Source organism: Calidris pugnax, unplaced genomic scaffold (genome assembly GCF_001431845.1).
Source record: "Calidris pugnax isolate Ruff unplaced genomic scaffold, ASM143184v1 scaffold111, whole genome shotgun sequence".
Lineage (NCBI taxonomy): Eukaryota > Metazoa > Chordata > Aves > Charadriiformes > Scolopacidae > Calidris > Calidris pugnax.
In genome coordinates, this window is record NW_015090872.1 from 2,093,519 (window position 1) to 2,109,704 (window position 16,186).

Below are 16,186 nucleotides of genomic sequence, written 5' to 3' on the forward strand. Positions count from 1 at the left end.
GTGTATGGCACACGACTTCCACTCCTTTTCTGCTGACCCCTTGGGAAGAAGAGAATTTTTTATTTTCCTAAAGTGCCTTTGCTTGCCTTTCAGCACAGGGCATTTCAGCACATTTTTGCTTCTAAAAGCAAAAATATTTCCCAATTTCTGTAATAATCTGCTGAGCACCGAGTGGGTTTCCCTGAGCAGAGCCATGCCTGGTTACCCTGGTGCAGGATCTGATATGAGCTCCTGAGTTAATTGCTGCTTTCTCTACTGCTCTTCCCACTTAGCTATTTTTAGGACTGTGGAACCTAATACAGTTAGGACAATTGTTACAAAACAGAGGATCCCTAATGCGTTTCTTTACCTTTGGATTTTGTGTTTTAGTATGTGAATTTGTACATGTACATACAGAAATAGTTGGAAGTGGAATTGTGTGCCCTTGCCAAGCAGAGATGATAAAGTATCTTTGCTAGAAAATATTTGCATGCTGAATATTATGATCTGAAACGGGCCCTTTAATTCTAATTTGTGGGGGATGTGATCTTGCTGATAAATTGGCATGATCACATCCCTCTGATAAATTGGCTAGCAAAACTTTGGCTACAGAGGGCATATCAGACTTCAGTGCGTTGGCAGTGATTGATACAGCTGCCAGGCAGCGCCTTATCGCCTGTGATGAGATCTTAAAATGAAATCTCGTCTTAAACTTCTCTTTGTTGCAGTGTTAGTCACGGGTCTAATCTGAGCGTTGCTCCTCAGTGAATTGCTATGAAAGGAGAGAACCCCCCCTGTGATTTACAAGGTACTTTAATCTCTCACCATTAGCCAGAGGAGGTGCTGATGGAACCTGCTCCTGCCCGCTGCACCTCACTCCTCTGCTGACGCTGTGCCAGAGGAGTCTCGCTCAGTCTGGATAGCACTGGTGATGACAGTCACTTAGGTGACACTGCTAAATATAGCAAATCAGCAACACCCAGCAGGTCCAGAAAGGAAGTTGTGATTGGGGAACACAACTTTGGTTCAACTTTATGGTTTGAAAAATAGATGTTTGCTCCTGGCTAAGTATTTGTAACGGCCAATGGCGTACGCAGAATTCACTGCAATTGCCTGATGACGCTTGATTATTTGCAGTTTTGGAGAGTAACATGGGCAAAGCAAAAATCTGGAAATTACCCATTAATAGGTTGTAACAAAGACAGAAAAACACAGTCCAGCATGGGTCACGTGGTGCCACAAACCAGTGCAGACCTGAGCCGTGGGATCTGCTCTGGACTGAGCTGAGGTCTCCCAGCAGATAATGACACGTTTGTGTCCGTGCTAATACCTCTGTGAGCTCCATGTGCAACAGGTCGGGTACAAACATGAGGAAAAAAGACCATGCAGGAGAAAACTCTGTGAACTGGTGCAGCGTGGGTGAGCACTTGGCCCCTTGTGAGAGACTTGACTGCCACTAACAGCACAGAAACTAGGTGTATGGAGCTGAGGTAGCTTGGCCAGGCTTTTATGAGGCTGATGGAAGATGAAAGGGGAGCTAGGTCTGCTGGCGGTGCTCTGTGCAGTCAGCCAGGCTGATTTACCACCCTAGAGCAATGCAGGACTCTCCAAAGAGACTTGATGGACTCTGACTCTAGGTTTGAGGAGGAGACAAGGTTAGGCTGGGTTAGGTAATACCAAGAGGAATAAGTATAACATCAATAGTACACAAAAATAAACTCTGTGTTTGATGTAGTTGCCTTTTTGTTAGTTATCGTGGGGAAGCCACTATTCCCCTATGAAAATGTTTGGATCAGCAGCATGCACACAAACCTCTCTTGCACAAGCAAACAATGAAATAATTTGTTTAAAATTGTTTTCTGCCTCCTTGTGTTGTTTAGGAGCGAGCCAGAATTTGCCTGATGTACTTGGTGAACCAGCTGGCCAACATGGAGCACTCCTTTCACCATATTCTTTTGCTGGAAATTAAGAGTCTCACCGACACCTTCTCGAGCATCTTGGGCACCCAGAGCAGAGACATCTACCGCATGAGCAACAGTTTCACTGCCATAGCCAAGCTCCTCGTCCGACAGCTAGAGAATGACAACACATCAGCAGCCAGGTAAAGCTGGTTTTTGTATGATAAAGCCACACCTGTGGCTTTGTGGCTCCATGGCTGTGTGAGGCAGTATAAATTTGTATTAAATATATACAAGTTATGATGAATGAAAAATCAGCTGGAAGCAAGATGCGCTGCAGTTTCTATAAGTTGCTAAATCGCCATTTTCACTTTGATCTCTTGAAATCTCTCTTGCATCATTCCAGTATATACTCACTCAGCTGTTGGATTGTGAGTCCTATACACTCACACAACCCTATTTATAGGGTCAGGGGAGCGTATAAAATAGTTTACAGGCACCTGATAGACAGCATCCCTAGTTGTAGAAGTAACTTGAGGTATGCGTTTCAAATGCAAGCATCAGGACGAGCGACACTAAAGCACGTGTCTGTAATTAAAGAAAGAAATCTGTAATTAAAGGGTGACAATAAGAGCTGTAGGCACACTGCAGACACCAGCTCCATGCTACCAGGCCGAATGACCTCGGAACATCATACAACAGAAATTGCGTCATTTGGCACCGAAGAATAAAGAAGCTGTTCAAGTTTTAGCACTTAAAGAATAGGAAGAAAGCCATGTCTTAGATAAGTAGACTAAAGCAATCTAAAAAGCTTCAGTTAAAAATAAATCAGTGAAGTCAGGCTGCACAATTATAATGGAGTTTATTCTAGCAGTTAACTACTGAAGCTGATGAGAACAATGACTGGCGTAACTCCCTGATAAAGGTTTGCTGAAAGAAAGTCTGAAAATTTTTTCTCAAGCATGTACAAAAAGATATTCTACTCACTCAGCTTCTTTTAAATGTGCATCCTAAGAAAGAATTGGGACCATTGCTGTGTTCATCACAGTAAGAACGTGTTATTTAAATTTATGGTAGTAGTCACTTTTAATTAGGGAGATACTTATAATTAGCACTGTGTATACTGGAATAGGTCAAGAGGGCACAAAGGAATAGTAATTGTGTGATAAAATTTAACCCAGATGTCAGAAAACTCATAACCATGAAGGATAGCCTTGGAGACAGACTTGTGGAGTTGGAGCCAAAACATTGAGGTCATTCGAGAAACAATTAATTGGTATCCTGGAGAGAGTTAAAAATGAAAAAGGAGAGGAGCCCTAATATAATCCCGCATTTTACAAGGTCTTAAGAAATGTCCAAACTTCACCTGGTGGCAGAAAACTCTGCTGAAATTGAGCCCTCAGCACTTGCTTTATGAAAAGTTTCACTGAAGATAGTGAAAAAGCCTGGGTGGAGATAGCAAAGTGAGCACAAAATGACATACGTATTTGCCAAACTAGTCAAGTTCAGCTGTGAAAGAGAGTATGCCAGATGTCACTTAATGAAGGAGACCAGAAGGGTGTCACGTATTCTGGGAACTGCAGTGAAGCAGGACAGGAGCTGAGGGTTCAGTAACAAAGCATAACAATTATTCACACAGCCCATTGTGGTCCCTTGATTTATGGTGGAAAAACTGCTTTATTTGCTAAAATGTTGTGATATTCCTATTCCTTATTACCTTCTGTGCTTAACGTTTACCTCTAGAGCTGATAAAAACATTAAAAACGAAGAAGAGTTTCTCATTAAAACGTTGCTGCATTTCCCCGTTTCTCTCTAAAATTCCCCTTTGTTAAGGACTCACTTTGCTGAGGAGTAGAAGCTTCTTCATCTGTGCGAGTATGGCTACAGATGCAAAATACTCTATGGGTGGAGAGGTTGGGGAGGAAAAGGGAGGAAATAACAATATTTTTTGTGAATTTTTCAGAAAACATCCTTATTTTTCTTCAGGAAAAAACTCTACTCATTATACTGAGCATGAAAGGAAAAGGCTTTGGTTGTTTGCTTGTTTAAGTTGTGTTTGCTTCCAAGTGCCAACGCAGTCGTGCGTATAAGTGAACGAAAATGTAACTGTTGTCTTGAGAGCATGAACGTTGCTGTGGGGTCAGGGGGCCAGAAGCTGGAGGGCAATATGTGGGGGTGACCATTCAAACGCACCCACCTCATCCCAGGGCTGCAGTGGAGCTGCTCAGAGTTTATTCTGGTTTGAGGGTGGGCAGAGTTTGGCCTTATGTTCCTTCTGCTGCAAAAGGAACATAAAATAGACTTTCCTCCACACTATTTGTTTTGTTGTTGTCAGTTTTTAACTTTTCTGTTGGATAAATTGCTGCTTTTATGAGATGGGACAGTGGCTGTGATACAGCTGCGCTCACCATGAGGCGGGTGTGAGTGTAGCCAGAAGCGATGGGAAGGAGAACGTGTTCCTGGTGCTCCTCTGGGTAAGGAACAGTATCCTGGGAGATGTCTGCCTTCCATGGAGCTGACTCGGGCCAGTGGCGGGGCCTGGGCTCTCTCAAACAAACATTTCTGAAATTATTTCTTATTCTCCATCTGCCTCTTTGTTCTACTTTTGTTTTTTTCATCTGCCTAATCCTCTATGACCCCAGTTCTTGTATACTTGCAGCTGCCATCATCTTGTTATCTCAATGTGGCTATCAGATCAGAGCAAAACACTGATTTTTCACAATTGCAATTTATAGGTATCCTTTGGGTTTACAATTCGGGCTTAAATCAAACATAGTATCAGCTAAATCAGACAAGAAAAGTATGGAGCAGTGCTTAGGGCTAAAATAAGAGTTCTCTGCTGATTTAAGTGGCATTTCTTCTGACTTGCGAGTGGGACTGGTTCAGATGTCGACATGGAAATACCCTCCTAGCTCCAGAGCTGCTGCAGTTGCTGAACTGCAGTGTTTTTTAAAGAGCAGCAATCCAGAGTATTTATGCTGTGAAAGGATAACAGGATTTTAAAATGTGTGGCTGGATTATAACCATTCCTTCCAGAATCATGTGTTTACACAAGAAGAAACTGATTTCTTCAGAACGATGGCTGGCTTGGAGTTGTTTGACACAGGGAATTTTACATGCAGTTAGTGGAGACTATAATTAAAACCATGCGATGCTCTGTTGCCCCTTACTGTCACAAAATTGCAAGCTATTCAGTCTCAGAGGTGCTTTTTAAGAACACATACAGAGTTTTAATGGACTGATCCAACCTAGAAGTATAACATGGTCAGCTTAAAGAAGGCAAGAAAGGAAAGAAAGAAAATCTAATGACACTTCTGAGCCCTCATTCTGGGTAGGAACTGAGCATAACAGGCTGTATCGGTGCTACCCATTTTAGTGTAGTGGCTGGATGAAATTACCTCCTCTCCTTAAAGGAACACATGGTATCACAGAGCATTCTTTTACCATTGTTTTGCCTTTCATTTTCCAGAGTATTTGTCCTCCTTCAAATCAACATTTGTAGTGGTAAAGAGAGCTGTAATGGCATCTAAGACTTTCCAATGTGTAAGGGAGTATGGTGTGATTTAATTCAGTGCAGACAGCTGTCTGCATGAAGCATCCACTTCCCTTGCCACTCTGTGTCCCCTGGTTGTGTTCCTGCCGGTGTCAGCTATGACAATGTTCTGGAGTCCTTTATTAGCACCCTGAGTGTGGAGGCTGCAGGCAAAGTGCTGGAGGATACGGCCTCCAACCCCATGTGGCACCTCAGCTTTGAACGTTATCTGGCTGATGATGGTTTCCATGATCACTCTTAGCAATATTTGGAAGCTCTTGGTGGGCTTCGCAACCAGGAGCCTGAGGTTTTGAGCTCACCATCACTGGTCTACCACTGGCCTTCTTCAAACCTGTGCTTCCATCGTATTTGAGGAGGTATGTCTGTATGTTGACAAACCACAGGGACCTGCACTTGATCCATTTGTGTTGCCTCCATCCACGCAGAGGGAAAGCCCTGGAAGTAATCACATCTCAAGTGTATTTTTAGCAATTTCTATTTGTGTATGCTCTTTTTCCCATTTTAAGTACATGACTGGTGGTGTTGATAATAGTGCTGGTGGTCTGGAGAAATGCTCTTCAAATTAATCTATCACTCTTGACTTGCTGACCTGTATGTTTAGATCTCTTTCCACAGAGAATCTAAAAGTGGTGAAACAGTAAGGAGCATAGCACCATCTTTGCAAGCTGGGTTCTTATGATTTCTCAATAGGTTTGTGCATCCTTTTCCTCTCCAAAACAGCCTGAGCGCTGGTGTAAGCTGATCCTTCTCCAGCAACCTCAGCAATGTACCTAATGTCTCTTGCCAAGATTTCAAACAATAGTTTATTTTACTGTTGCTGGAAGGGGAGGCCAGCAGGATGGTCTGCCAGGCGTCCTGTTGGGTGTGGGGTGGAGGCTTCACTGAACGTTTCGCTTGGGGTACGTGCTTTTGGCTTCCTGGGAATTGATGCGAGTGCGAAGTGGGTACACGTGAGAGCAAGTGGTCCCCAGGGGGCATGCCCAGGGCTGAGCCTTCTGCCTCCCTCCCACAGGGATCACAGTCACTCTGAAATTTTGGGAACCCGCAGGGTTTGAGGAGCACCAGGCAGTGATGAGCCCTGTGTTTACTGACTTGCTGCTGCTTTCCGTATGGTGAATAGGATTCATTAACACATTCCTTTAGCAGAAGCATTTTTTTTCTATTTCCTTCACAAAACCATCAGAGGAGAATGCTGGACAAAAGGGTGCTGTTATAAAAGGCTATTTTTATTGCATCATCGAGGCTTGCTGGTTTGGGTCTGTCATTCATAAACCCCATCAGTCCATCAATCCCCTCTCTGTAGCCAGAGGGCTTTATACGTATATACGTATGTAACAGACATTTTTCTTAGTGCTTAGTTCCCACAATGGGAGCAGTGTTGAGAGCTGTGTTGGAGTGACAGCTTTCTAATAAATTAAATCTTGTCCCACATCTCCAGAAAGATTTGTTAGTAAAGGTCACACCAAGGTTCTTTATTACAGAAGAATAATTTTTTTTTCAAAGTGTTCCGCAGTGTTAATGTATTATGAGATCTTGCCTAAATTAAAAACAAAACAAGACAAAACTTGCCAACTCCCCTGAGAAATATCCTGAACTGTCTTTATCAAAACAAATGAAAAAGTGCATTTTGCGATGCAGTATTTGTGATGGGTGTTTTTTTTTTAAAAAACATGCTTTTTTGTTTCCACAATTGGTCATTTGCAGTATTTGGGAGTTTTTAACAGGCTTCCCGACTGTGAGCATGACTCTGCTGCTTTGAAAGTGCTGTGTTAAAACTTTCATTTGTGGCTTTCCATATCCATATTTTACAGATTTAGTTATTCAGATGTTTGCTCATCGGGGGAAAAAAACAACCCAAAGAAATGGTCAGAAGCAAAATGAGCTTGTTTCAGAGCTGTGGGTAGAGTTTAAAGAGTAAATACTATCAAATACCCTTTAATTCTCTTAGAGATTTCAGATTGTATTGCCTTCATGATTTTTTGGTCTAGTTACTCCATAGTTGCAGGAGTCAGATGGGAACACGTAAATCCCCAGCAGAAGGCACCTCCCTGAAGAAGAGGGGAAGGAGCAGCAGTGCTTTTGCCACAGTGTGCAGTTGGTCCCCTGGGAAATTCAGTCCTGCTGCTGCTGCATAAAGGCCACGCAGCGTCTTCATGGGAGCATGTGGACACCTGAGGCTTAGGTTTCTGGCAAATGGGCCAATATTTGGAGGAGCCGAGTCTTGCCATGGGCCGTGAGCTGTGTAGGAACCCAGCAAACTGGCTTCAGGATTTCCCCTGTTTTGGGGAATCCAGCGCTCAGACTGAAAACCTTAATCTGGGAAACCTGGTTTGGGGCACAGAAATGGCTGCACCTGGGGCAGAGAGTGACATTGCTGTGACATCAGTGTGCCTTCCCTTACCCTGGGTTGGGGTGGGGGGTCCTTCATCCCAGGACCCTTCTGCAGAGGGTTGCCACTGGGCCCTCTGGCTTTGGCTGGTAGCGATTACTGCCCCTGTGGCAGCACTGCTGGGCCTCCAGTGACGACAACGTTTTTCACTGGCCAGAGGATATTTTCATCACTAAAAAGCAAATTTTTACCAGCAGTATATTTGGCAGCAAATTTCTTTTTGTCCTTTAAGATTAACAGCTTCCCTTCAATTTATTTTAAATTTATCTTTGAATTTTGCATAAGTTTATATATTCTAAGACTAACATAACAATCAAATTTAAAATAAAACAGCTTGTCCTGCAGCCCTACAAGTTCTTTTTAACTCTTCATTTTCTGCTTCTCTTTTGCTGAACTTCAGTCACATTGCTTAGAACTTTTCCCAAGCCTGTTTCTGTCAATGTTCTGTTTTAAAAGAGATTTTTCTTACTCAAGAGTACAAGAACTGAATGTACTTTTGTCAAACCTTTAAAACCACAGACTTCTATAAACTCTGCAATTATCTCTACTTTTCGTTTATGAAAATAATGTAATAAGTCACGGTTTAGCAAGCAAGAGAGAATGGTTTAAGTTCAGTTGAAAAACTTTGCTATGTGACTCTTTCCCGAGTTGGATTTTGCTTCTGCAGATACAACACAATCAGTTTCTAACCCAGTGTTGTCAGAGATGTTTCATGTTTCCGATTCATCTGACAAGACATTGGTCTAGAAGATGTTTTTGAAAATGATTAATCAACCTCTAAGAGAATCTCTGCTGAAACGTAATTATTTTACCAGATACATAATACAGGTCACAGGCAGAAATGCAGCATCAGCATCACGATGAACGCGGTGTGCCAGAGTTAAATCTCTGCTTTCTACTTCCTTAGGATGGAAAATGATACTGAAACAGAATCTCCTGCACCACTGGATGATTTAAAATCTGTGATGAATGGGAATGAAGAAGATGAAAAGCTTCAAGTTAAAATACAGGCTTTTGAAGAGAAAATAAATGTTGACAACAGTACTCCTGGCTCAGTGCGGAGATACAGTTTAGGCCAGGTTTCTAAAGAAGAAAGGAAGGATATGAGATTTAACAGGTATGGCTCTGTAAAATATGTGAGTGGTTTTCATGAATATCAGTTTTGTAATAAAACTTTATCCAAACATTGAGAAATTGGTCAATTTGCATGATACCTATGGGCATCATAAGTCTAATTTTAACTGAATCTCACATCTCTGAATTCAAAGGCTGGATAAGATCTTTCCAAATTATTTATTGAATCTCTTCTGTGCCCTAAAACAGCACAAGGGACAGGAAAATATTTGCATACAGATATTACTAGAAGGGAAGATACAAAGCCTTCTCCTGGGTGTGATTACTAACAATACGTATGGAATGCTTGAACCCAATTTTGCCCACGCTCTGTGCGAGATGAATGCAGCTCTACCAGGGTGCAATACAGGCTCAGACAGCAACGTGCACCCATGGTGGCCTTAGGCTGCCTGTGCTCCACAGCAAAGGTTTTATCTTCCTACTCCAGTATTTGCCCTTTCAGTCACTTCACTTCTATCCTCAGCATATACGTACGGGGCAATGAAGAACCGGAGCCTGAATCTTGGTTCAGTCAAATGGCTGCTGGATGGCATTTTTATGATGTGATCAATAAATATATACTCCAGTCCTGAGGTTATAAGTTTCTTGTACATAGGTTGACTACCTCCCTCCATGGCATGCAGATGTTGTGATATATGGATATTATTTAGTTTTATTTGCTTATTAAGGCTGTGGCTTCAATATGCTTTTGAAATGCATATTTACCAAAAGATACTTGCCTCTGGCTAAGCAAGTCCCATGTTCAGCTCTCTGAACCAGCTGCACAGAGGTAACTTAGAAGACCATGTGTTCGGGTGATTTGTGTGTCTTGCCTCTATTCCAAAACATTTTTCCTTTCCTTAATTGCCTTCCAGGTCCAAAAGTCTCGCTTTGCATGCAGTCCGCATGAAGGGGGTAAACTCGGAGAGTGGACAGGACGAAGAGAACAGGGAGATAACTGCTGGCATCTCCTTCACCGAGATCTACATCAGCCAAGAAAATGACAAATTGCCTTTTAGTACTGATAGTGAAGCAATGCAACTGGGAAATTCTTTGGTTTCTCACCAAAGTATCGATTACACAGAATCAGCAACTTCGCCAGAATCTAGTAAAGAAAAGGCTCTCAAGGGAAGCGCAGAGGCAGCGATGTGCCCCGTGGAATACCAGGACAAGCTCTACTTGCACTTGAAGGAAAACCTGGGTAAAGTGAAAGCATATGTCATGGAGATGGGGAGGAAAATTCCTGTCCCCGATCAGTGTGTTATTGAAGGTAAGAGGTCTGAGCCTTTCTGATTATGAGAACTTTAACACTACACCAAAAGTCCTCTTGGGGTTTAAACAAAGGAATAACAAAGTCTTTAGCACAGAGCTCATGGATGGGGAGGAACATTGGTTTTATAAAACAATGTCATTCACAAATTGCAGTGTTTTGAGAACTTCCAGGACTGTTGATCTTTTCCTTCAGGGACATAGTGCAGCCCTAGCGTACCCCAGGATCCTGTGAAGGTTAATGTGAGAGTTGCCTTTTGGCTGTCATAGGGAACAAACCCTGAGATCTCTGGAGAAGGTCAGGACCTGTCAAACAGCTAAAGAACCATGCCTGTTGACTAGGGTTGGCAATACCTCTGGGCATATCTGCAGGGCAGGCAGGCAGGTGAGGGGAATGTCACCCAGCTCCAGGCTGTAAGTTACGAAGCTGTGTTAAGTAGTGGGGTGTTGAGCATCACAGAGCACATGTGCTATGGGTCAGATTCAGCCACACAGGCGTATGGGTAGGCATGTGCTAATTCTTGAACCTCCTTCTTGTCCTGCTGGGTTGGTCTGGAGCAGATCTGTGTCTCCTTCCTCATTGTCATGGTATTATTAAATCAATTGACTCACAAGATACACCAGAAATGAAGTAGGTCAGGACCCTCAGGTCAGCATATTCCAGCCCAGAGGCAAAGCTCCTTGAAGGCGCAAGAGAATGAGATCCCCAGTGCTTTGGGTTGGGTTGGATCCTATCTCATCGCTTCCCTGGGGTTGTTTAGTGTTTTCTGCTTTCATCAAGGGTGGGTATTTGTTTTCAAGTGTGAGAAAGCTGTTTGTGAGACTGCGGGGGAGGTGGGCGATAAACTCCAAGATGGGTCTTTGATGCTCCTCTTTGAAGTTAACTAGGTAGGGTTGTGAGCCTCTCACTTATACCAGGCAGCAGTCGCTCCCTTTAACGTGGCTTTGTGTGCATCTACCCACTTGCTGGTGGTCCTGAGCTATTTACAGCCCAACCTGTCAATGGGCCACTGTGATTCTGAAGAGTAACTGACTCAATAATTTAAGTTATTTTGCAGTCACTTAAGACATCATCTTCTAATAACACAACCTCAGGTCTAACAAATATCAACTTATGTTGATAAAATATTTGTTTGTTTACTTTTTCAGTGGTCAGGATGTGGAAAAGCAGTTTCCACTCATGAAAGGGATATAACTATATATTTTTAAAGCTTATGTTTCTGAAGAATTTCCTAAATATTTTAAATTCCAGGTTTGCTATTTGAAATAGTTATTTGATAGAATTAATGATAAAACTTCTGTTTCATAAAATTACAGTGGAAACATGAGAATGAACTGTCTGGCTTTTGATGTGCTGAATGTTATGACCTTGCATTAATCAAATACAATACATTGAATAGTTTTCAATATATCGCTCAGTTTCCTTTCTGAAGTACCTATTATGATATGTTCTAAGCATGTGACTATTTCTAAATTCATTCAAACTATTGTAATTTCCTGAAAATCCTCAACTAGCATTCTTAGGGAAATTCTTTTGAGTGGGGACACATGTGCAGAACAGGAGATTTATGTGACTCATTCTAAACATCTTGAAGAAATGCGGTCTGGCTCATTACGCAGGGGACAGCTTTGTTAATTTTTCAGATATTGCATAAACCATTCCATCAAAAACCTTGCCGTTATTGGACTTCTGTGATTCCCGCACACTACAAAGGCCCATTCAAATGTGTCTGTTTTACTTTTCAAATAAGATGTTTAGAAAAGAGTAAGAAAATGTTAGAAAATATTAATATTCATAGTTGGCTAATTTTATGTGAGTTATGTAGGAGTACGTTGAACAGGAAATTTAATCTATAAACCAGGGAAAATATTAAAAAAAAAGGCGCTTTAGAGCAATCTCCCATGAAACAGAGTACTTGAAGGAAATAGTGGCAAAATATGTTGCAAGAAAATAGCACTGCGGTGTGCTAATAATGGAGAGTGCAAATTTCGCCACATATCCTTTTGTTAGAGCCGTGCTGATCCTGAGCTTTCAAGCAGCAGCTCACACACAGCTCAGCAGAGCTTTAATGTCAGTTGTAACGAATTTCGAAGTAATGATGGGACCAAATTCTGCTTGCTTAAACAGAACTCCAAGCTCTGCTTGCGTTTCTAATGAGGGTGATGTCTAACCTTTGGGCAAACTATCTGTCAACACGGTGAATTCCTTATCGCTTAAAACTGAGGCTGGGCAGCATCTTGAAAGGATGCTGTGGCGATGTACCGATGAGGACAGAAGCAGGTTGTAGGTCTTTGAGAACATCCAGAATTAGTGTGCATGGGCCCTGACAGATCTGGGGCACGAGTACCAAGAGTAGTAGGAATGAAAGCAGGAGGCTGCTGAGGTTTTCCCGATACGGAGTCACTGCCTTGTAGAATGGCAGAGGACGTTCAGTTCAGTGGTCAGCAGCTGATAAAAAAGCAAATGGAAAAAAGAGAAAAATTATTAAGAGTAATGGATACATCAAATGACATCATTATGTCATTGTCTGCATTAATTGGAGCCTGAATTTTGAAGGACAAAGTAGACTTGTAGCAGGAGCAAGAGGAAATCAGAGACCTCCATTTGAAGAAAAATGGACTGGGGCTCCACAGTGCAGAACAGAGACAGCTGACAGAGATTTGCAATATCTCTGGTGGTGGCTCACTGTCTGTCCTAATACAGGTACTAGAAAACATGTAATGAAGTTGTCAGGAAGCAAATTCAAAATACGCAAAATAGGCACCTCTTAACACATAATTAGGTACATGTGGTTAAATGGCAGACTGATTGCTACAGTACATTAAGTATCCTGATAGGGTACCTGGTTTCAAAAGTGATTTGGTAAATTCATAAATTAGAGCCATTCAAGGGTTATCAAAATAATACCAGCCCTGACTCTGGAATGCCAGAGCCACAGATGGAGGTACCAGGAGAGCAGGAGGGAAATTACTCCTGTGTGCTGGTTCTGATCTTGTGCTCCTCACTTACAACTCTTACCCTTCGCAAGCTAATACCAGAGTTAGGTACTGGTGGGACTTTCCTACTTGAATCAGAATTGCCATTCCAACATCCCTCGAAGGACCAAAAATCTAGAAAATTTGTTTTCTTAACCGAAGTAGGACAAAACTGAAGGAGGACTTGATAACAATTTTTAGCTATGTGCAAGACAGTTGTGCAACAGCTCATGCTGGACAAGGCAAGGACTAATGAGTTTAAATACCAATAAAAATGATTCAACTTGAGCAGAAAAAGCTCTCTAGCTTGCACTGGCAGAGGATATTGTGGAGTTTAAAAGCAGGTTAAAGAAACTTGAAAGCTGGCCTAGGCAAAGCAAGGCTGTGAGGTTTGACAGATCTTAAGAAGGGTTGGTGCTCCCTAAAACATTTCTGGTTTTTTCCACGTATATCAGTTGGATTAATAAAAGATTTTATTTCTTCTGAAGCTTACCTTACACCATCAGCCAGCTGTACTGCTACAACTCCAACGGTACAGGCACTCTTCACTCTGAGTGTGGGCATGGGGGTAGATCTGATGACCACTCCAGGTCCTCTGTGTATCTTGGATTGCATCCCCTGCTCTGTAACATTGTCCATGATTTGGAAATTTTATTTTTTGCTATTGATTCAGACGTTTGCTCTGTAGGTATTAGTCCTCAAAAAATATTTTTGCTTTACAGGGTGTGGCTTTTTTCAGTCTCCTTGTTGATTTATAAGCTCATTTGATTTATACTATATGTCAAAATGTACGTAATATTAACTTGAGTGATTTTACAGCTGTGAAAGCGATACTTGTTAAGAACTGTGAAGGGTGGATCCATGGTCAGTTTGTGACAGTTAATTTGAAGCTGCCACTATAAACATTGAAAAATTGACATGTCCTCAGCTCTGTTATCTCACTTTTTGGTTCCATGTGCTTCAGGCGGAGGAGAGTTGTGACTTGGGTGATGATCCTACAGCAGAAGCAGGGTTAAGACTGGGCTGTTGGCCAGAATGTCTTAGTCTAAGAAAATGGTCAAGTTGAGGGTGTTTTGAAGAACAGACAAGCTACAACAGCTTACCAAATGCATATGTATATGTGCATAAGTGAATCTTTTGGAACTAACACACTGCAGTCAGGGAAGGGATTTAAACTGGGGCAGAAAGAAGGCATCCAAAACCACAAAAATCCATTTATTTTAGCTTGTTTCAGTTTGGGGCTGATGGTTTGGTTCAGTTGCTGCTTAGTTTAAACCACTTTACCCAGATTCACATCTCTGCCATACCTTAAGGAATGTGAGGCATTCTTTCATGTCATGTTGATCACTTCAATCTTCTTAATCCTGTGGATCTTTTCCTAAAAAAAAAAATAATAGAATGCCACCATATTTGTCAGGCACTTTAGCTTTCAGGGAGCTAAGCAAAGTATTTTTCATCAGCCCATATTTTGCAGATGGTTTGTGATGTTATATCTCACAGATACCTCCAGGATCTTGTGTATGTCAGTGGCCCAGATTTGTGCATCTATAATTTCCTGAATGCTCCCAAGTTTCATTATTGCTTTTTAGCGTAGGCTGGGCAGGATCTCCGCTGCCTTGGTGTGGCTGGGGTCCACAGTGATTAAGAAGGTTGCCCCATCCCTGGAGGTGTTCAACGACAGGTTGGATGGGGCTTTGCGCAATGTGGTCTAGTGGCAGGTCTCCCTGCCCATGGCAGGACTATTGGACTACATGATCTTTAAGGTTCCTTCCAACCCAAACCATTCTATGATTCTATTAAGAACAAGAGCCTGTGTTTGAGATCCCCATGTTGCATTTGAAGTTTCTCCACTGGTTGCAGTAGGTGGTCTCTGAAAGGTCCTTCAGCCTTCTGTTTTTCTAGGTCTCATGTACCCATCACGGGAGACAGACCTGGCAATGGTTTGAGCAGGTTGCTGTGAAAGGCTTAAGTGCAAGATGACATTCCTGGTTTACCTGGTTTAGGTCCAATTATCCCTGCATGCAGCAGAGAGTTCTTGAGCAGCTGGCAGGCTCCACCTGCGCCAGCATTGCTGGGTTTCACCTTGAACCTGCGTGTCGGATGATTTTGGACTTATTCTTGTTTCCCAAATGGTGGAAGTAAATCAAATGGTGATGGTGGATCAAATACTTGGCCATGTGTATCCTGCCTCTGGGAGTGGCTGGTGTCAGATGATTCCCAGACACAAGCCTGTACAACTGCTGGATTTGGTTGTAACTTGAGGGCAGGTCCTTGTTTTCCACTCTACTTGCTCTTTAGATAATTGGGATAAAAATGCCACTATTAATGCCTGCAGCTCAGAGCATTGAGTGTCAAGTGAGCTGTTGGAAAGAAAGCATTTGATAATATACGTGTGTAGAGGATACTGAAGGAATTGCACATCTCCAGCCTGCCCAGCCTCCTTTTTAAAAGAATAGAGCCCAGGGAGCCTAGTGCATCATTCCATCCTTGGTCACAGAAGCCACATTCAAAGTGCAGTGCCATCCAATGAAAAATATTATAACCTTTTTATTAGTAGTAAGTCACTCCTGGCTCCTCAGTGCCCTACAGGAGGAAATACAAACAGCAAGCATTTTATGGGATTAATGACAGAATGTTGAAAAGGGAGGAGGCAGCAGGGGAAACAGGTTGCAGTACACTGGCCCTAAATCTGGTTGTTGTTATGTTTTATGCTGTACTGAGAGATAATGGGTACCATATGACGGTGTAGATGGAAAAGCTCATTGCTCCCCTGCAGTGCTTGCCCCTGCACCGGTCTGCTAAATTCCAGCATTCCATAAGCCAAACGTTGATTTGGAACAGATGGACCTCTGCTCCTTCAGTGGGACCACAAAGTTGCATAGGCTCAGGCCAGCATTTCCAGAGATCAGCTCTGCTGCTGCTAGGCCAAAAAAAAAAATATTAGTTGGCATTTTATTCTACAGGACTGGTATTTCAAATGCATCCCAAATGTGAGGGCTGGCAGTGAGA

General features: G+C 42.4%; 1 protein-coding gene across 1 annotated transcript in view; it reads left to right on the forward strand.

The window, feature by feature from the left end:
- VEPH1 (ventricular zone expressed PH domain containing 1) overlaps nt 1-16,186 on the forward strand; it is an 82,995-nt gene that overhangs the window by 32,804 nt on the left and 34,005 nt on the right. Inside the window, exons 7-9 of the mRNA XM_014945814.1 lie at nt 1,860-2,080; nt 8,727-8,936; nt 9,808-10,202. Coding sequence (XP_014801300.1) covers nt 1,860-2,080; nt 8,727-8,936; nt 9,808-10,202 — 826 coding nt within the window. The remainder of the gene's footprint in view (nt 1-1,859; nt 2,081-8,726; nt 8,937-9,807; nt 10,203-16,186) is intronic.